Source organism: Mesoplodon bidens (genome assembly GCF_964165515.1).
Source record: "Mesoplodon bidens genome assembly, chromosome: 19".
NCBI lineage: Eukaryota > Metazoa > Chordata > Mammalia > Artiodactyla > Ziphiidae > Mesoplodon > Mesoplodon bidens.
This window is the reverse complement of record NC_138179.1, coordinates 54,967,856-54,990,084: the sequence shown is the minus strand read 5'-3', so window position 1 is coordinate 54,990,084 and position 22,229 is coordinate 54,967,856. Positions and strand designations below refer to the sequence as shown.

Sequence of the window (22,229 nt, the reverse complement as noted above, 5' to 3'; positions counted from 1 at the left end):
GATTAGGAAACCAGATGAAATGTACTCTTTGTTTGGGAGCAACTGTCTCATCCAATGTCGCAGAAAGGGCTCCTTTGTTTAACTTTTTATTTATCACCACATCTCCGGGGCACCCTGCTCCTTCCCTTAAGAAGTCTTCTACACACTAACATCATTTTCTTCTTCCATTCTCTCTTTCTCTTTCTGCAGAACATTATATATAATCTTGTCCTCACTCAGTCTTTTTGACAGGTCAAAGTTCTGGTCCTGCCAAAAAAAAAAAAATTAGGGGCTTCCCTGGTGGCGCAGTGGTTGAGAGTCTGCCTGCCGATGCAGGGGACACGGGTTCGTGCCCCGGTCTGGGAAGATCCCACATGCCGCGGAGCGGCTGGGCCCGTGAGCCATGGCCGCTGAGCCTGAGCATCCGGAGCCTGCGCTCCACAACGGGAGAGGCCACAACAGTGAGAGGCCCGCGTACCGCAAAAAAAAAAAAAAAAAATTAGGATTAGGACCACCTATTGCAGCCTGGATCCAAGGTGGGGTAAAACAAGGAGAGATCATAGAGGATCTGGCTTTCCAAAGTGGTGGGACTGAGGTGGTGGAGAAGGAAATGGGGGTGGGGAGGAGTGGTACCACGGAGGTGATGCTGACTTACAGAAAAATGACTTAACAAAATGCCTGAAGGCTTGGGCTGGCATCAAGATGCCAGTTTCTTTTGGTTTAGCTGGGAGTAAGTGACCAAAGAGAGAAAAAGTTAGCTTGGGGGAAACCTCAAGACTGGCTTAACAGAATTAGGGATAAATTGAGCTTTTTTTAAACCCCACGCAACCATGGAAACAATCATCATCTTTGTCTTGAATAACATCTCACCCAACACAGCATGAAGCACTGAGTTAGGCTGGTGTGACTCCCTCCCAGTGTGAAGATAGGCATGTGGACTCAAGTTACACTGAGGAAGAAGGAAGCCTGGAAGGCATTTATCCAAGGCTACAAGGAACCCAGACTGGGGTCCTGGGCTTCCCAGTATGATGGGTTCACCTGACTAGTTTCACGGAGCCAAAACTCATAGGCATGCTTCAGCGCTTCCCGACACCTGCCTATATACATACGCATGCGAATACCTCACAGAAACACTTTAAGCTAATCCTACTAGTTGTGGGGTGTTTTTCAAGATTTTTTATTTGAATGCTGGTGCCCAAACTGCTGTGCGCTTCTAGCCGACCCTGAGGTGGTAATGCGAAAGGGGGCTACCCGATGACAGTGCTGACTGCAGGCCCCTGGCTCCCCACCCCCACTGGCTCCTGCTGGCTCTTCTGGTCCTGGTTCACTTCCTCCAAAGGCAGAAATAAGAAAGCACTCACTATCTGAGTCTGTACAGAAACCCACTCAATGGTTATAAAAACCTTCCCTGAGACCCATGGCTGAGCTGGGGCCTCTATTTCTGGGGATCTCCAGGCCGGTTTCTGGCCCCATACTCCATCCCTCTTTTTAGAAGAGGGTGTATTCTCCTTAACGAGAGTGTACAATCCTCTGGGCTTGGTCCAGGAGCCACAGAGCTTCACACCCTTTGCTTCCTGGGCCCCTCATCTCTGTCACCTACCCGTGCGGCAGCCCTGAGTTGCCTGAACTGTTTGTGGAGCCGTTGACACTCTTTGTACTTGTCTAAGACACAGGCTTTCCCGGCCTCTACCTCTGCCTTTAGGCGTTCCACCTCTTGCACGAACTACCCCTCTACTGCTGTTTTCTCGTTCCTAGGCTCCTGAAGCCTAAGCTACATCGTCCTCAGAGTTCGGGGCCTTTTGGATGCACGAGGAGTAAAGAATGGCTAGCAGACAGCTGGGGAGCCCCTGGATCTTGAGACGTCTTCCATGAAAACCAAGGCGCTTCGAACCTTTGAATGGCTATAGATTATTTAAAGCGGATTTCTCTGTTACATCAGAGGTCACAAACTCAAACGTGCCAATAGGGGCCCGGCAAGTAATGGAACTGAATGAAGGAGTGGGATGCAACGAAACAGTGAGGACGGCAGCCACACGGGGAACGCGTGACCCATCTAAAGGGTCCGCAGCTACTCAGCTCCAGATACCGCTACTGGGCGGGAGTGTCGGCTCATACATTGCTTCTTTTCAAGAAGCTGGAAATACAAATTTCTTTTAACGGGAAATGTTCCCATTTTTAAGTGTTGGTCACCAAACACCATCTAGAACAAATAAAACATTCCTGTGGGCTATACTTAACCTGTGAGTTGATGATTTTCAAACTTTGTTGCATCTATTCTTTATTACATAAGCTAAACTACGCAGTATCTTATATACAGTAGGTACTCAATAATCGACTGGATAATGATTGAATGAATGAATGATGCATAGAGGATATGAGTTACATTCCCAATAGCTGGATATTCTTCACACATCAGGGTTTCTCATGTCCTTACAACACTTCAGAAAATGGAGCTTCTAGGCACCTGTGATCACCATGAGACCTCATTTCCAACGATATATTATAGGAAATTATTAGTCAATTAGGCTTTCATTACTACATTACATAGCTCAGAATAATTTATAATGATGATAATTGCTAACATTATATTAATTATAACAAAATTTCTTTGACTACTACAGTATCTTCTAATTGTAGAGCTCATTTTACAATCATTGATTTGTCTGCCCCGACAAAACCTCTTTAAGAAAGGGGCAGGGGTTACTCTGTGTGATTCCTGGCCCAAGGCTCTACTCACTACAACCTCTCATGAAGTTTAACTTCCAATGTTCCTTTTCACTCGTCACATATTAGAAATGCCCACCTCTCCTAAACAGTCTGTAAATGGCAGATTCTCTGTCCCTTTGGGTAGAGAGAAGAAAGTCCAGAGGTAAATGCTCTTCTCATCTGTGTCATTTATCCTGTCTACCCCCTGAAAACAGGCCCTATCCCTTCCTTTCTTTAGGCTCCCTCCCACATAGCCATCCAAAGACAGACATGCCGTTAACTCCTATTGTTTCTTCGCTGCAGTAGTTTCTTTCTGCTTCATCTCCTCCACTGTCCATCTGAGCTCCTTCTGGTGTTCCCTCTGCACAAAAACAGATTTCAGTACCACTGCTGGGAAAACACACACACGCACACGCACAAGCACATGTGCGCACGCACTGGGGAAAGGCCTGCTAAGCTAATGAGCGAGCACGGTGCAGAGAGAACAGCAAGTCTTCTCTTATTAGTTTCTGAGAAAAGCCGTTAGATACCTCATTTCAGGTGGCTTCCTCTGAGACCTTTCCCGCAGCCAGTGACACCGAGGTATATGACAGAGCAAAGAAAGAACAATGTATATATTTTTTCACAAATGCCTAAAACTATTTTGTTCCATGACTCTACCTGTTCAGTTAAACTGACAAAGAGCTGGTCACTTTCCTTTTTCAGGTGCTCCAAATGCTCTGTTTTATCTTGAACTCCCTGAACAAGCTTCTCCATTTCTTTCTCTTGAATTGACAGCTGGGCCTAAAGCAAAAATAGTGAATATAACCAAAATAAAAGAGAAGGAAAACTAAACAGGAACAATGCTTTTAACTGTACAGTAACATAAAGAGATGTGCGTGCCCAGCAACTCCCAACTGCCAGACATCCCTAAGAACTTCTTCATTCTTCAGCTCTACCTTACACCTGAGAATCTAAGACTCAACTGAGTAAAATCTGACAAACCACCCTTTAAAGCCCCTCTTTAAGGCACAGCTTCCTAAAAAAGAGAGCAATTCTGCTGCTACCTGCTTTACATTCCAGGCTTTTTAGTAAGATTTTGCTTGAAAAGATTTTGTAGCTAAAAGAAAAGTTAAAAAGGGTGTGGAGGGCCAAGAACGGAAAACACACACCCTGAAACTGTAGTGTGATACTCTGAGAGATCCACCACTAGGCACTCAGTACAATGAGCTGCATCTTCCTGGGCCACCACAGTGGAGCGGTGCCAAGGCTAAGAAAATATACTTTGGCAAAGGTTTGGCACTACCTACCTGAAGCTGATCCACTCTGACTCCCATCTTCTCATTTTCTGAGGACATCTTCTGGTTTTGTTCTTTCAGCCTGTGGAAGTGGAGATGACTAAGTGAAAAAAAATACTGATTCTAGGTCAGCTCCCCCAGACCTCAAACGGTTTAAGGCTGCCTTGGCCCTAAGCCTGCAGACTTATTTTTATTTATTTATTTATTTATTTATTTATTTATTTTTTGCGGTACGCGGGCCTCTCACTGTTGTGGCCTCTCCCGTGGCGGAGCACAGGCTCCGGACGCGCAGGCTCAGTGGCCATGGCTCACGGGCCCAGCCACTCCGCGGCATGTGGGATCTTCCCGGACCGGGGCACGAACCCGTGTCCCCTGCATCGGCAGGCGGACTCTGAACCACTGCGCCACCAGGGAAGCCCCTGCAGAGTTATTTTTAAATCCACTAGTCTCTTCTTAAGTCCTATTTTGGCTTCCTGACCTCAAACTGCAAGTGTTCGATACTTAACATTAATACTTGAATTCAGGTCACTTGTCCTTACAATTCTGGTACTAATTCTCTAGCCTAGAATCAAAGAGCTCATGAATCCAAGAGGGAGAATCATACCTACCACTGCTATAACAGGAAGACTGTTCTCCAATCTAATCTGACCCTGCCTGAGGGTGTCTATAACACAGCAGCTCCTCCCACTCAAGAGCCACACTCACTGGAGAAGCTCTGTCTCCCAGCAGTCCTTCTGCTCCTTCATCGTCTGCTCCAATTTCTTATTGATGCTCTGTAGGGTTTCCAGCTCCTCCTGTAGATTGAAACATCCAAGGGACTTAACATTTCTAAGACAGTGTTTAGTATCTCAGGCAGCCAACAAATATTTATTGAGCACTTATTATATGTGAGGCATATAGCATGACACAGCAGTGAATGAAATATCCAAGTAAAAGGATTTCTATACTAAAATGTTCTTAGTATGTTCTTTCCATATTAAAAATACACCTACCTTAGGAGTTTGGGATTAACATATGCACACTACTATATATAAATAACCAACATGAACCTACTGTATAGCACAGGGAACTATACTCAATATTTTGTAATAACCTATACGGGAAAAGTATCTAATATATGTATATATAACGGAATCACTTTGCTGTACACCTGAAACTAACACAACATTGTAAATCAACTACAACTCAATTAAAAAAGGGAAGAAAAAATACATCTACCTAATTTCTCTTCTAGTGGAGCTTATATTTGTCCATTAATTCATTAAACAAATATTTAATGAGTGCCTATTACACACCAGACACTCTTCTGGTACTGCAGACACAGCAGTGGGCAAAATAAAGGTGCTTTTCTCCTAGAAATGTGCTGTCCAATTAATTCATGAAAGCCACATACATAATTTAAAAATTTTAGTAGCAACATTAACAAAAGTAAACAGAGGGCTTCCCTGGTGGTGCAGTGGTTGGGAGTCCGCCTGCCAGTGCAGGGGACGCGGGTTCGAGCCCTGGTCCGGGAGGATCCCTCATGCCGCGGAGCGGCTCGGCCCGTGCGCCACATCTGCTGAGCCTGCGCTCTGGAGCCCGAGAGCCACAACTACTGAAGCCCGTGTGCCTAGAGCCCGTGCTCTGAAACTAGAGAAGCCACCGCAATGAGAAGCCCGCGCACCTCAACGGGGAGCGGCCCCCGCTCTCCGCAACTAGAGAAAGCCAAGACGCAGCGGCGAAGACCCAGTGCAGCCAAAAATAAATAAATGAAATAAATAAATTTATTAAAAAAAATAGTACTACCTCCATTAAAAAAAAAAAAAAGTAAACAGAAACAGATGAAATTATTTTACTAATAGTATATGTATTTAATTCATTAAATGAAAATATCATTTCAATATGTAAACAATAAAAAGGAAATCTCTAATATATTAAAATCTGTGCCAGATATTAGTATAAGGGCGTGAGATCACAAGAAAAACAGAAAGTGATTCTGATCTCCATCCTCCAGGTTCACCTTTTTTTTTTTTTTTTTTTTTTTTTCCGGTACGCGGGCCTCTCACTGTTGTGGCCTCTCCCGTTGCGGAGCACAGGCTCCGGATGCGCAGGCTCAGCGGCCATGGCTCACGGGCCCAGCCGCTCCGCGGCATGTGGGGTCTTCCTGGACCGGGGCACGAACCCGTGTCCCCTGCATCGGCAGGCGGACTCTCGACCACTGCGCCACCAGGGAAGCCCCAAGTTCACCTTTAACCCGCAGCCATACCTGCTTCTTCTGGAGCCTAGCCTGCATGTCTGAGTTCTGCTTCTGGAGGCTGACACAGCTGTCCTTCAGCTGCTTGTTTTCTTCGCAGAGCTCCTTGTTGTGCTGCTCAATCTCTTCCACCTCGCCCTACGAAAGAATGTTCCATAAACTCATATTTGGCCCTTTACAGCTCAATGGATATTCAAGTCCCTCTAGCAGAAAATTCCCATAGGCTGGGATGGTTAGGGTCTAGCTGATTCCCACTCACTGTAGTGACATCTGTGTACCCCAAGTGGAAGCAGCCCCTCAGTATGTAGGGAAGGGGGTAAGAGAGGTGTGTCTGTATAATTGCAGCATTGAGGCTGCCATAACCAAGAAAGAAAGATAAACAAAATTAAGGCCACAAAAAGTTAAAAGGCGGAATGACAGAAGAACATAGTTTTTTCTTGCAAACACTTAGTATTGTCTGTCTCTCCTCTCAGACTTAGCTCCCTGAGGCCGGGACAGGGTTTTAACTGATTCTTCACTACATCCCTAGTGCCTACCAGAGTGCTGGATGGAAGTAGGTGTCCTGTTAAATAACTGAGCAAGCAAATGAATCTGAGAGATACAAAGAAGAATATCTGGTGTGTCTCTCCTCAAAGGAGCTTATAAAATTTACTATGGCGATAAGATGTGCAGATGACAAAAATTAAGTAACTGGGAAAGTTAAATAACTGAATGTCAACTGAGTTACGGAAGTTTTAGAGAAAGGAGAAATCACTTATTGTTATGACCCTTGTTAACATTCCTAAGTCATTCCCTTAGGAATGGCGGGTTTGAATGGGTACTGTATAAAGCTTTCCCAACAGTTATCTGTTAGACATTCAGTAAAGGCTTACCGACTAAAATTCTACCCTATCCTGGAATTGCTACTCTTAGTGGCAGGAAGAGAATGAGATGAGATGCTCACAGACCTGAGTGGTAACAACCAGGATGTCCTCCTCATTCTCTGGACGTAACTGGAAAGGGATACTTGCCCCCCGGACCACACCATCCTGATCCACATAGCAGAACTGGTAATACTCATCATCCTTGGGCAGGTAATAAGCTGAAAACAGAACATGATTTTTAATCCAAAATAAGGTCTATTCAGAAAACTCAAAATCTGGAAGTCTTTTATCTACCCCAGAAAGCTCAGGCTCGAGGGAATTAATTAGTCTTGGCTGCTAGCCGTCTTCTACCTTCGATCCAGTATTTTTCTCACCTTTGAATTGGACCTCCTGCTGTTTGGCAGATTTGCTGTTTAGGTCAATGGGCAGAGTAACCCACATGAAGGTGTAGTACTCACGGGTTGTCTTCCATCCCACCTGCAATGACAAGAGGCTCTTGTTCAGCATCTGAAAGTGCTCAGGTTTGGGCCATGTCTTCTTAAAATGCACTTTCTGTTATGTTGATTTTACAACAGAGTAAGTTCATTATGATAAGATCTACCCACAATGGATCAAATCTTGTTTTTTGACTTATGATAACCATATATACAATTAAAAACTGCTATGCACACACACAGTCTAAATTACTTGTCTTAGAAGGAAACAAAAACTGGCCATTCAACACCCAGGACAAGAGTTCCAAATATTGTATCTCCAAGTCAGACACAGAACTGAGAGTGATTGGGAAAAAAGTTGTGAGGTTGTGAACCTTGATCCTGCTATTTTCCTACAACAGTGTTCTTGGAACTTCTTAATCAGAAAGCACTTCTGATCTGCCCTCTCCACTGGTTCGTCCTCTCCTGTGTCCAATTCAGTCTTGTCACCTATACCAACCCGGTTATATCACTGCGTTTAAAAGTGCATGTTAAAAATAATGTGTGTGTTGGGGTTGGATGGACAAGAGAGTTCTTAGACTATGAGGTACCAGATAACTGAGTCCAATCTGTAGAGTTTTCTTTCTTCAGTGTTTTCCTTAATGCATGTTTAATGAAGGCTTTTTGGTGATAAAGGTAACAACAATAATCCGGTAGTCATAAAGGCCCCTTCTAGGTATGGAACGCAGTTAAGTCATAAGATATAAGGATACTGTAAAATATGCCTCAGAGCAGAAAGCTGGCTAAGTGGAAAATATTCTCAGTAAATGTGAAGAGGGGTAAAAGACGGCTCAAATCCTATCTGGAAGATAAGAGTATACCGGAGAATAGAAAAGGAGCCATTGTGTCTTCAAGGGGAGAATACTCAGCAAATAAGCAAAATTACATTTATTGCCGTATTGTGACCCTGCCTGAGCCCAGTGGGAAGAAAAAGAACTAAAAATAAATTCCATGTTCATATACTAAGGAATCAGAGCAGGGTTGAAAGGCTGTAAGTGCATCACACATACTAGGGCATGTTTTAGTGTCTCATTAACACCCACCCCATTGCTGTAAGCACCTCTGAGCCACTGAAACCTGCGCAGGTGCAGGAAGCAGGAATTTTATGGAGCCTTCTTTCACATCCTGGAGTTTCTTAATACACTGTAACCAAAATATCATCTAGGAAGGCCTAAGAATTACTGCTGCCTTGGAACAAGGAAGCAACTTCCAGTCACCTGCGATTTCTGTCCCTGGCTCTCCCATCCGAGCAGTCCTGGTCCCAGCCTGCTTCTTGTGGTATGACATTTCCCCTCCCTGGAACCTTGGAACATCGCATAAACGCCCGGGTAAAGGAGAGTATGGAGCACAGGGCTCTACGTCGAAGGAAGAAAAGCTAACTCTCATCCACTTTAGGCTTTATCACTGGTGGTAGCTTTCACTCTATGGAGAAGATGTAGCATATTGCACGTGCAGAAACATTTTGTGAGTGCCTACTTGGTGCTGGGAACCAGTGGTGTTAGGGCAGATGAGGAGTTGAGGGGTATGATTAAGACTACACTGCAAGGGGCTTCCCTGATGGAGCAGTGGTTGAGAGTCTGCCTGCCAATGCAGGGGACACAGGTTTGTACCCGGGTCCGGGAAGATCCCACATGCCGCAGAGCGGCTGGGCCCGTGAGCCATGGCCGCTGAGCCTGCGCGTCCGGAGCCTGTGCTCCGCAACGGGAGAGGCCACAACAGTGAGAGGCCCGCGTACCGGGAAAAAAAAAAAAAAAAAAGACTACACTGCAAGAACACCAGGAGCACTTTAGAAGTGAGCTAGGAAGTACACAGCTTTACAGTCAGCCCTTAATTCTCTAACTGACCATCTGCTGTTCAAAGGAATTCAGCAGAAAAGAGGAAGAAAAGCAGAGGTTTGGGAGTCAAACAAACTTGCTTCACCGCTAGGAGACCTTGGGAAGGTCATCATCTTGAGTACGTTCACTTTATTCATCTGTGCACAAGCAATACTATTACTTACCTCAGGGGGCTGCTGTGCTGCAAGAATTAAATTAGAAAACACACACACACACACACACACACACACACACACCCCTCATCAAAGACCTAGCACATCATATGTTCTCAAAAAGTTTGTGTTCTCTCTTTATTAGTCTTAAACTTTTCTTGCACACTTTAGGGTAGATGTTCAAATCAATAGCTTTGTGGACAATGAACATCAGAGGCCATTCTTTGGGTTAACCACAATTTCCTTATTGTGGTACACAATACCTCTGAAATGAATGAAGTATAGATGCATTTAAAAACAATGCTTTTAAACATTTGTTTTTAAAAAGAATAAGACTGGGCTTCCCTGGTGGCGCAGTGGTTGAGAGTCCGCCTGCCGATGCAGGGGACACAGGTTCGTGCCCCGGTCCAGGAAGATCCCACATGCCACGGAGCAGCTAGGCCCATGAGCCATGGCCGCTGAGCCTGCGCGTCCGGAGCCTGTGCTCCGCAACGGGAGAGGCCACAACAGTGAGAGGCCCGTGTACCGCAAAAAAAAAAAAAAAAAAAAAAAAAAAAAGAATACACCTGCCAATGCAGGGCACATGGGTTCAAGCCCTGGTCTGGGAAGATCCCACATGCCGCGGGGCAACTAAGCCCGTGCACCACAACTACTGAGCCTGCACTCTAGAGCCCGAGAGCCACAACTACTGAGCCTGCGTGCCCCAACTACTGAAGCCCGTGCGCCACAACTACTGAAGCCCGCGCGCCACAACTACTGAAGCCTGCGTGCCTAGAGCCCGTGCTCCACAACCAGAGAAGCCACTGCAACGAGAAGCCCACGCACCGCAACAAGAAGTAGCACCCGCTCACCACAACTAGAGAAACCCCTCACGCAGCAACGAAGACCCGACGCAGCCGAATAAATAAATAAAAATAAATTTATAAAAACAAAATAAATAAATAAAAAGCATAAGACTCTCATCTGGTTTAGAGTGAAGTCCCCACTGGAAGTTGCTCCGGCTGTCCCTCCGGCTGTCCACTACCCCCCCCCCAAACACCAGCCTCGTTACCTCCAGCTTCCATCATGCTATCACTTAGCTTGGAATTCCAAACAATTAAGGAAAAGGAATTCGATGAGGAAATGTGAATTAGCATCAGCTCCTACACAGGGCACTCAAGAACAATGTCTGATTTTAGGATGAACAGCCTTGGTAAACAAGCACATGACATACTGAGGTGTCAAAACAAAGGTCACTCATGTTGGGGCTCAGCAGTGTAAGTTACTTACGTTTGACCTGTATCTCTGTCTCTGTAAATAGGACGATTTGTCATTGTGGTGTGTGAGTGAGTGAATGAGTGAGAGTGTGCATGTCTGTGTGTGTCTGTGTGTGAGGGGGTGTCGGAGACAGAGATACAGAGCGGGAGAGAAGAAGAGCTAGAGAGTGAGTTGACTATAATAAAAAGTACCATTTCTGTACTTGAACTGACAGGGCATTCGACACTGGAAGAGGAAACCGAGGGAGCTCATCAACTTTCCATTCTTGGAAATCTTCACAAAGAAGCAGGACACACTTATTCAGGAACAAACTTCTCGGATGCAAAGCTATAGGACAAGGTAAATCTTCAACATCCTTTCCAGATTTGTAACACTTATATTAAAACAAATTGAACACTGTACTAAGTAAGCAAGTGACGTTTAAATTCACAGATATTAGGGCTTCCCTGGTGGCGCAGTGGTTGAGAGTCCGCCTGCCGATGCAGGGGACACGGGTTCGTGCCCCAGTCCGGGAAGATCCCACATGCCGCGGAGCGGCTGGGCCCGTGAGCCATGGCCGCTGAGCCTGTGCTCCGCAACGGGAGAGGCCACAACAGTGAGAGGCCCGCGTACCGCAAAAAAAATAAATAAATAAATTCACAGAAATTATATAAGGGGCCACCTACCCCAGTCAAGTCATAGGTGAATATTTCAAAATAGGATAATTTAAAAAACATTTACATTTGGTCTTTGAAAGTATAATAAAACTTGTGGATTGTATGATTTGCTATCTTATTTTAGCTTAAGACTGAAATTAAAATTTGAGTCCTACAGCACATGCTGGTGTGTGTAGGGAGAAGTGCTAGGGAGCTTACTTTAGGATTTTAACATTGGCCACACATATATGCAAAATGCTTATAATACAGAGATAGACACACACTCAGGTAACTAAGATTCACCTCTAGTTCCCAGTCACTTGGTACTAAATTAACCACTTACTCTAAAGATGCCAATCCAATCCTTTCGACGGGGAATGAAATGCTGGGTGAGGGTGTAATAGCATGTGATGTCCCCTCCAGGGATGTAGAACTTCTCCACACTGTTAAAGATGACCTGAGAGAAATGACAATGGTCCAGCAAGACAGCTGATGTGGCGGGATCTTCTATTGTCTCTTCCATGGTAGGGGTCCTGTTATGAGATATGGGATAGAATAAGGCTCAGAAAGGTTGTCTGAAATGCTGGAAATTTCTGGGCTCTCACCCAGGGAACACTCAGTTCGGGGCAAGTCAGTTAAAGCAAAAGCCTGACAAGTATTGAGATCACACAACTTGCTTTCGGTTTCACTATGAGCCACTTTGCATTCATAACCTCCTGTGCTATAAGAATTTTCCGAGTCTCTGTGACCTCTTCACCACGGGCACCACCACGCTCACATACCCTTGTTCTCTGCTCACAGCTAGTTTGCCCCCCTTCTTCTAAATGCCTTAAGTAAGGCAGCCTAGAGGTTCCTGAGCTGGGAACTGTTAAGACTTAGATGCTAGATTTTTCATTCCAACAAGCCCTGTGACTTTTGGAGTGTCAATTTCTCTAGATTTCAGCTTCTCTATTCAATTTTATTTATCCTGTAATTATCGGGTCCTTCTATATATTAAGGCACTCTGCTAGGAGCTGGGGATGGGTGCAGAAAGAAAGATAGGGATGAGAGAAGGAGATTATTTGACATGCAGTGGTGACGAGCATGGGTTCAGAAATCAAAATGTTGGGAGTTCAAATTCCAGCTTCATCACCTATTAAACGCATGCCCTTGGGTAGTTTACTTAACTGGACTCTGCGCATGGTTCCTCATCTGTAAAATGGGGCTAATAACATCTACCTCATTCTTTTTTTTGTGAGCATTAATTGAAACACAGGCATACCTCGGAGACATTGCAAGTTCAGTTCCAGACCATCTCAATAAAGCACATACCTCAATAAAGCGAGTCACACAATTTTTTTGGTTTCCCAGTGCATATGAAAGTTATGTTTACACTATACTGTAGTCTATTAAGTGTGCAGCAGCATTATGTCTAAAAAAATGTACATACATTAAAAAATACTTTATTGCTAAAAAATGCCAAAAATTTCCAAAAGTAACGTCAAAGACCACTGATCACAGAGCACCATAACAAATATAGTAATAATGAAAAAGTCTGAAATATTGTGAGAACTATCAAAATGTGACACAGAGACACGAAGTGTGCAAATGCAGTTAGAAAAATGGCGCCAACAGACTTGCTCAAGGTAGGGTTGCCACAAACTTTCAATTCTGTAAAAAAAAAAAAAAGTATCTGTGAAGCAGATAGGTATGCCTACAATGTACAGTGTCTAGTCCTTAAATCAGTACCTGCCATAGAGTAGGCAATTCACACAAAGTAAAGGCTGAGTGACAGAACAAAGCACTTGCACAAAGTCTGGATAAAGAGAGGGTTTAACAGATGTTAGTGACTATTACGTTTGTGTTTTTTTTCTTTTCTGTCAGTCTTTGCCCTCAGAAGAGTCCCAATCCGATATGGAGGTTAGATGAGAATTTAAGTGACTGCCAAATAAGCATAAGTGCAAAATGCTCTTGAGTTCAAAAGAGAGAGAGATGAAACTGGTTAGGAAAAGGAAGAAAAGCTTCCAGGAGTGAGCAGAATCCTAGATAAGCCCTCAAGGAAGATTAGAATTCTGACAAATGTGTTTGGGGGTGAGGAAATTCCAGATGAATGAAGCAGCATGCATAAAAGCAAAGAAACGGAAAAATGCAGCCCATGTTTGGGGGACAGCAAGCAAGTTTGGATCCCTATCTATAAAATGGGGATAGTAAGCTGTATTTCACCTTTCTAGGTCATAGTACAGATAAAATGTGATCAAGGATGGGAACTACTGGGGAGATAAAAACAATACACAAAAGAAACGAAGTCTTTTGAATTGTCGGGACCTGATACTTCCTGCCCTGTCTTCTAAATGCATTTAGTGAGTCTATGTTTCTCAACCCAGAGTTCTACTGGGCAATGAAAACAATACTGCAGCTCTACACAGCAGATGAAGAAAGAGCTGTACATTTGCAAACACTACTACGTGGTATCTTACAAATTCAGCTGTTAGAACATGTTGGAAGATTGTACCCACAGACACACACACACACACACACACACACACACACACACACACACTAACCAAAAAACCACAGGAGCTCTTCTAGCTCTGCCCCACGCCACTTATTTCCTGGTTGTATTTTGAGCTCTAAGCAAAACAGGCCTCCTCTTCCAGCTCCCCCAGAAGTCAATTTTTTCACAGAGAAGGTAAGAGGACTTTGAGGCACTGAACTGTCTGTTCTCGAGACTGAGCTAAGGAACTGAGAAATGTACTAGCTTTCTGGTCTGTGACACAGTTTGGCCACATCCTCAACCTCAAACCTCAGATCAGTTTTTCTAAGGAAGAAAGAGGTCACATTCCAGTCTAGGCCAGTACTTGTTCCTCATGATAAGCCGTTGACTACTGATCTGTTGGATGCTGTGGGAGGCTGGGCAGGGAGGTTTCTCAGCTCGCAGACCCCTGTCTTTCCTAGTGGTCTTCAGTCACACTGAGGCCAACATAGCCCCTCTGTCCTAAGCCTGGAGCACCATTTATCTGAGCACGTGACCTAATCTGTCCTTTACTGTGGATCATGAGAACACTCAGGTAAGAGTGAATTCAGGGCCTGTCTCTCAAGTAACCTAAATACCATCATACACCCTGTTCTTTTCCTTCATAACACTATCATCACTATATACACAACGAAACACCGAGCCCACAGCAATCACTTATTGCTATGTACTCATAGTACTTACTCATTGAATAAATGAATGAATAAGATAGATATGCAATTCATCAAAAAGTGAAAGGAAGGGGCTTTGTAGGTAAACAGTGGTGTGAATGATGGTGGGGCTAATTCTTCTCTTTAGCCCTGCTCTTAATCTGTTGGGTACCTTTGGAGAAGCTGCTGTGTCTCAGCTTTCTCTTTTCTACAATAGGGTGAGGAGGGAGTTCCCTGGTGGCCTAGTGGTTAGGATTCTGGGCTTTCACTGCTGTGGTTCGGGTTCAACCTCTGGTTGGGGAACTGAGATCCTGAAAGAACCTCACTGAAGAAAGGACAGCATACATACACAAAATGACATGAAAGAGCTCATATTCTGAGGCCAATCTCTTGTCATTCATCTGAAAACCTAACATCTGTCTGGAAAAGTCAACAGCCTTGGCTCCTTGCTTATCAAAAACGTAAGAGACTCCATGAAGTTTCCCGTTTCAGAGATCTCATCACATTCCCAGAAGGACTCAGGGGGCACGCAATGGCACTCTGGGTGTTCGGAACTCAATCATTCTTGAAATAAAAAACTCTTCTGCCAAGACTGCAGAAGGGTTTGAGGAGGTAGAGTGAAGAACAATAGTGGCTTTTCTGGTTCTCACCAAAGCCGACTTTTAGAAACGGCCATGGGTAAACCTAGAGCATAACCATGTCCATCGGAACTGGGTCAGTGAGCAGGTATCTCATTCAACTTTTCCTGGAAGGAAGCTACCTACTGATTTTTTTTTTTTTTTTTTTCTTTTTGCGGTATGCGGGCCTCTCACTGTTGTGGCCTCTCCCGTTGCGGAGCACAGGCTCCGGATGCGCAGGCCCAGCGGCCATGGCTCACGGGCCCAGCCACTCCGCGGCATATGGGATCCTCCCAGACCGGGGCACGAACCCGTGTCCCCTGCATCGGCAGGCGGACTCTCAACCACTGCGCCACCAGGGAGGCCCCACCTACTGATTTTTAAGGTCAGTGACCCTTAAAGCTTGTCCTCCCTCCCAACGATAAAATTCCCTGGGAGAAATGGGCTCCAACAACGGCTTGGGGAACTGCCTTTATGACAAAGCAGTCTAGAAATGACTGTTCGCGGCGGGCGGGCAGTAAGGATGCGGAAGGAAAATCAGAATGATTTAAGCATCAGCTCCCGTCCTTTAACCACTCTTCCCACCATAGAACCTGTCCACCATCCTCTTCTAATTCTGGCAATATCCACACAGACAAGGAAGAGAGAAGAAATACAAAAAGAGCAAATGTTAAATTTAGAAACCTGGAGTCGTTAAAAAGCAGTGGGATGAATCAGGCTCCCTAGAAGTCATGGAATGGTATTCCACTTAATTCCTTACTCCTACCCTCAAATCAAAGACTGGCCAGGGAAAACAAACAGAAAATTTTAAAACAAACCATCAAACGTGGGAAAATAATGCAGAGATTCCACAAACTGTCAGAGGCACTTTACTTGGACTCTGACACAGTTGTTACTTTTTTTTTCTTTTCAGCTCAGTTTCCAAAATGATTAGGGTCCTCAGAGGAGGCAGGCAATAACAGGCAATATATTTAAAAATGAGTCTCCTGGCTTCTAAGAAAACCTGACACATTTTCATCTAATGAGCTTCTCAAGTGTAAAACAGTACTCCCAGGACTGTTCCACGAGGGCATAGATTCTCTTCTATTCTCCTGAAGGAACAAAAAGCCAGTTCTACTCCTGCTCTTTCTGAATCAATCTGTAAACTACGCTGATACGCTTTTTAGCAGAAAAATTGAAAAATGTTGTTAGGCTTTCTGTCTTTTTTTTTTTTTTAAGCTTTCTGGTTTAGGTTCTAACAGTGCAAATATTCAACCAAATCAACTCACCAATTTTCCTAAAGATTCTTCCTCATGTATGCTGAACCACAAAGAATAACCTTATAAAATGACAGCAACAAAAATTAAAATTCTAGCACAAAGAATGCCCAACATTTTTACATTAGCCTTTTATACCAGTGGGCACATGTTTCAAGAGAAGTGAAGACTATAGATAAGTTTCTCTGGATCAGTTCACGGAAGGAAACCAAATGAATCCACAGCCGAGAGAGAAATGCCAATCAGTTCTTCATTTGGGAATAGTAAAAACAAAAATCAGTAAAAACTAAACACACATTCAACCTAATTCCTTCATCCTTCTGCTTACTTAAGTTTCTAAACTACTAGCAATTAGCAAAATGGATGAACTGATTTGAGTTCCACTCCCCCGGGCCCTGGAATAGATGCTTCCACAAAACTACCCTTTAGAGAACACTGACAATAGATATTATGGATGTGTAGATGGCCCTGAGATGGGGAGCAAAAGCACAGACACACAGCCACTGGTCCTCAAATTACGAGAGCCACTTGCTCTAATCCAAATTTTCCGAGTTCATTCCAGCTCCTTTTACCTAAAATCTGTCTAGTGCCTTAAGTAAATTTTGTACCCCCAGGAGACTTTTAATACCTAATTCAGTAACAACTGTTTGGATTAGCTGCCCGGCTTATTGTAAGCAGCCTTCAACCCACATACCACAACACCACAGTGCCAACAGTACTAGGGAAGAACAGAAAAACTGTTCTGGGCAACAACCAGGAGAAACTGCGAAAAGCTCCAAGCTGTGGACTAAATCCGCATTTTATTCCATTTTCCTTTACTGAGATTTTATACTTTTTCTGTGAAAAGGGTGATTCTTCTAACCCTTGAAGTGACCTGGGTAGTGACAGTGTTTGAAGTGTAGTAGAAAGGGGACTAAGCTAGGAGCCAAGGGACCTGGGTTCCTGTCTTAGTTCTGCCACTAACTAGCTCTGAGATCTTGGCCAAGTCACGCTACCTCTTTTTAGGCCTCAGTTTCCTCATCTGTAAAACACATGGATCAGGCAAGAAAATCTCTAAGGAACTTTCCAGCTCTAATGATGACCCCAAGTGAAGGAAAAAGGAAATGAAAGAGTTTAACTGTCTTTTCATCTAAGAAAATGAGGAAGTATGGTATCATATTAATAAGCACAGTCAAAAATTTTAAAGAGCCCAAAGACCACATGACTTGTTAGTGTTACGTAACTCTTACTCCCTTTCTTAGGGTCCTTTCCACTCCACAGCTGTCATTTCTGCAAAAGGGGAGAGTTTCAAATAGAGGCCCTCTGAAAGTATCTGTGAAAGTGACTCACCTGGCTATTCCTTAATCATGTGCTCTACATAATCTACAAAGACCTACTGTATTAAAAGTCTTTTGCTTTTAACAGTTTTTGCAGTAATGGAGATGTTATAATACATCGCTTTTGTATTATTCTACTCAGCTCCAACCACGGCTACTTGTTGGCTTACATCAGAAGCAAAGAATCCAAGTGATAGAAAAAAGTTTAAATGTCCAGGAGGGGTTGAAATCATAACAAATTAGAGTGGGAACATTAGCCCCAAACTAAATTGGGGCGGGGGGGAAGATGGGGGGGATGGGGGGGAGGGGCTACCGGAGATCAACGGTAAAGAAGCAGGTCACCGCCCCCCAAGTGCTCTTTCTTCTCGGTCGTCTAGAACATCTCCTCCAATTACAAACGGCCTCAACTGAAGGAAGGTGGCTTGAGGGATCAAGACTGGGAAACTGAGGCCCAAAGAGCAAGTAACTTGCCTAGGGTGACTGGGCGAGGTCCGCCCTCGGCCACAGCCACCAATGACGTCAAGCACGGGGATTAAGGAACCAGCACGACCTCGGCCGGCGAGGCGGGGGCATGACGCCGTGACTTCAAGACCCTCACTCGGGTCAGAGGGTTCCTTCTGCCCCAGGAGCCGCCCACCCGGCCCCGGGCACTGAAGCCCTGCCCTCCTCGGGGAAAAAACTGCCCTCAACCCTCCAAGGCCGCGGAAGGGCTCCAGGGGCCCCATGACGCCACTCTCACTTAACGGTCACCCTAGAAAGATGGAAGGAGGTGAAAACCGAAACCAGCCGCACCACTGCCCGCCCATGGCCCTTTCTCAGGACTGGATGTGTGAAGTCGGGGAACCCGAGGGCCCAACTGCCCCTAATTGCCCACCTTCACTCCAGGGACTCACCGGGGGCTGCAGCCAGCGGCGGCGCACGGGACAGGGGCGGGGCTGAAACCCCAGGGCAGAGCGGTCCGTCTGACCCCGCCCACTACGTCATAACGGTCAGCAAGCCCCGCCCCCACCGCGGTGCTTTTGGGGACTTGTAGTGTTTAAGTGACTGGGACCCAGGGTTGCTCCGCAGCCCTGTATGGTTTTCCCCAGTCCGGAGCAAAGATCACATCCCAAGGAGCCTACTTCTTTCCCTAGAAAGAGCCATTTACCTTCCTTTAAAAAAACATTTTTTTTTCTTTTAGTCCTGAGTGAAAGCTCCATACATTTGAAGGGCCATTGAGAAGTCATCTTCATTTTTCTCCTGCTCCACGTAATACTTCACTAAGAGTCTTATAGATGAGAATCTTGTTGTCATTTAATCATGCCTCCCACTTGCCCCTAAAGGAGACCCAGCAACCTCCCTGGGTAGCCCAGTTTGTGTTTCATCATTACCCCTCTAGAAAGAAAGTATTCTTTAGTGTTAACTCTGTTAAGGTAGTGGTCTTCCTAAACGGAAGAATAAACTCAGCAAGAATCCTGCTAAGTCAGTTTAGAGAAAATTCCCCACCCTTGATATCTGATCAAACCCTGGCCTGCCTTCAGCAAGAATCCTGTAAGTAGGTTTAGCAACAATTGCCCCACCCTTGATGTCTCTTAGTAATTTTCTATCCACTTGTCCTTATTGTATTTGGAGTTGAGTGCAACCTCTCTCCCCTATTGTAATGTCCCTATTGCAGTAGTCCTGATTAAAGTCTCTTTTACTGTTTTATCAAGTGTCAGGATAATTATTTCTTTTTTAAAAAATTATTTATTTATTTTTATTTTTGGCTGCATTGGGTCTTCGTTGCTGCACATGGGCTTTCTCTAGTTGCAGCGAGTGGGGACTACTCTTTGTTGCAGTGCGTGGGCTTCTCATTGTGGTGGCTTCCCTTGTTGCGGAGCACGGGCTCTAGGCGCAGGCTCAGTAGTTGTGGTGCATGGGCTTAGTTGTTCCGTGGCATGTGGGATCTTCCCAGACCAGGGCTCGAAGCTCTGTCCTCTGCATTGGCAGGTGTATTCTTAACCACTGTGCCACCAGGGAAGCCCAGGATAATTATTTCTTAACCCTGAACATGCTGTCTATGGAAGGTTAAATTCAGAAGTGCCCCTTCTCCAAGGAGTAGCATCTGTCTAAATCTGGAGAAAAAGTTTTCCATGTCATCTAACCAAGGATTTATGCTCCTGAAGCCACTTGAAGTTTCAGGCAGGAGAATGAGCATTCTTAATCCTGCCTTCTCACAAGACTGGTGGCACTCAATTGAGATGAAAGGATGGTGGGAAATGATGAGTAAACCTGGGAGTGGGATTTCTACTGAAAGTTCAGATCACCTTCTGAGTTACCAAAATAATACTCATCCCTTTAAAACTCTATCTACAGGGGTGACCTTAGAATCTTGGATATATTTCCATTAATTTTACTTATTAGCTTTCTTAAAAGCACTGAGAACTGACACCTCCTACACACACACAGCTTACTGTCTATGTTAATATGACAACTATTAACACTCTTGCCTGGAAGTTAAAAATGCAAATAAATCCATTGTTCATTTTAAGAACTTCCTAAAAGAACCATCAGCTTTTCAATAGGAAGTATCACTTGACAATTCTGTACACTCCAAGACTCTTAGAACCGCCGGTCTTAAAATCCTTGCTGTGTCCTCCAATCCTAAACTATTATATCATGACCCTTGCCCAATTCTAATCAACTCCTGCACCCCCCCAACCTGCATTGAAAGATTCCCACCACCACCCCGCCCCGCCTCCAACCAATCTTCAAATTCTCAATAAATACTACTACTTTGTCCTGCCACCTGTCGGCCACTATTACAACTCTGTCAAGATACTGGTCTTCCTTACTGCAGTAAGAATAAACTCACTTTTGTCTTATCAATAGGTTGTTTTGTTGATAGCTTGGAGAGCTAAATTTGACAGCACAGAATTTTTAAAAAAAAAGGTTAATTAGTCTGATTTACTTATTTCCAATAGAAGTGTCAAGGGAAGCCTGCAAGTACAACCCTTTATAACTGAATATTGAAGAAATGGGAATTTATATTCAGACCTACAGAGAAAATCTTCCACTTTTATCTTCAACTTCCAGGTATGCAGTCGAACAAAGACTGGGGATTGGGGTAATTACTCTGTGCCTGACACAGTGGGTTATCTCATTTAATTCTTGCAAGAGAAGCACTTTTATTATCCCCATTTTACAGATGATAAAATTGAGGCTTAGAGAAATAAAGTTACTTGCCCAAGCTCACACAGCTAGTAAGTGCCATTAGAAGGCTTTGAACCCAGCATTCTGACTCAAGTGTACTCTTAATCATTATACTCACTATACTTTTCATGAGAGTTCAGTAATCCATAAGGGAAGACAAACACATAAATGAGTTTAATACCACGATATTGGCTTTAGAAGAGGAATTGACATGGTGCTAAGATAGAAGAGAATTAGTTTTTCCTAGGGGCAAGAAGGAAGGTTTCATAGAAGAGGTGTTAAAGAAAAAATTATTCTGAAGCCTGTTAAATGGTAAGGAAGACTTTATTCAGAACTGTTGCAATAGGAACATTAAAACAGGGGAGAGAGATTGTGCTCAGCTCCAAATACAATAAGGACAAGTAGGAATTTATAGCCACTAAGCAGAGTGAGGGGGTCAGTAGCTGAAAAATTACCAAGAGGAAACACCAAGGGTAGTGGGGATTCTTGCTAAACTGACTAAATAGGATTTTTGCTGAGGGCAAGCTAGGGATGGATCAGATATCAGGGGTGGAGGATTCCCTCTAAATTGACTTAGGATTTTTGCTAAAACTGGACTTGGCAAGGATTAGACACAGAAGCCAAAGGTTGAGACCTAGTTGAGAAAAGTGCTCAGAGGCACCTAACTGGAGTTTGGTCAAAGAGAGAGTCTTTGTCAGATGCTTGATTATTTGAATAACAAACGTGGCAGGCAGAAAAAGTGATGGGAAAGGAATCTGAGATGGAGGGAGGGAGTGGTCATCTGCAGTGGTGCAGTCCTGTAGAATTCTCCAATGTTCGCTACTTGCACCATCTGATCCAGTAGCCACTCACCACGTGTGGGTATTGAACACTTGAAATGTGGCTATTACAACTGGAAACTGGATTTTTTTAAATGTAAATTTAACTAGGTCTATGTGATCATTGTCCTGGCTAGTGCAGATCTGCAGCATCTGGGTGGCAGGGGTGTGGACTTTGGGAAGGAGAAGCAAGGGCAACCTTGGAGAAGGTGCCCAAGTAGCTGCTGCTACTTTCACCTTTGCCCTCAGCTCCAGCCCTGCCCAGTCCTGTACAGTAGCAATGGCTCCTCTGGCCTTTGGACTCTCGACTCCATGGAAAAGGAAGGTGAGAGGAATTTTTATCCCCGAAGCTTGCTGTCTCTGTAACCATTTAGAGACTCTGCAATTTGATGACTTACAAAGCAGAGATAGCTTGTATGCCCAGGTTTGAGAAAGAGAAGGAATGAGCAATCAGTGGGAAGAAGGAGACTATTAATTAG

General features: G+C 44.4%; 1 protein-coding gene across 1 annotated transcript in view; it reads right to left on the bottom strand.

The window, feature by feature from the left end:
* The window catches only part of CALCOCO2 (calcium binding and coiled-coil domain 2), a 28,638-nt gene extending 9,923 nt beyond the window's left edge, over nucleotides 1-18,715 (bottom strand). The window contains 13 exon segments of the mRNA XM_081219523.1: nucleotides 145-246; nucleotides 1,580-1,702; nucleotides 1,706-1,738; nucleotides 2,960-2,968; nucleotides 2,972-3,046; nucleotides 3,346-3,468; nucleotides 3,975-4,044; nucleotides 4,668-4,756; nucleotides 6,208-6,333; nucleotides 7,143-7,276; nucleotides 7,433-7,535; nucleotides 11,754-11,943; nucleotides 18,655-18,715. Coding sequence (XP_081075649.1) covers nucleotides 145-246; nucleotides 1,580-1,702; nucleotides 1,706-1,738; nucleotides 2,960-2,968; nucleotides 2,972-3,046; nucleotides 3,346-3,468; nucleotides 3,975-4,044; nucleotides 4,668-4,756; nucleotides 6,208-6,333; nucleotides 7,143-7,276; nucleotides 7,433-7,535; nucleotides 11,754-11,933 — 1,167 coding nt within the window. The 5' untranslated portion in view covers nucleotides 11,934-11,943; nucleotides 18,655-18,715.
* Between the last annotated feature and the right edge of the window lie 3,514 nt (nucleotides 18,716-22,229).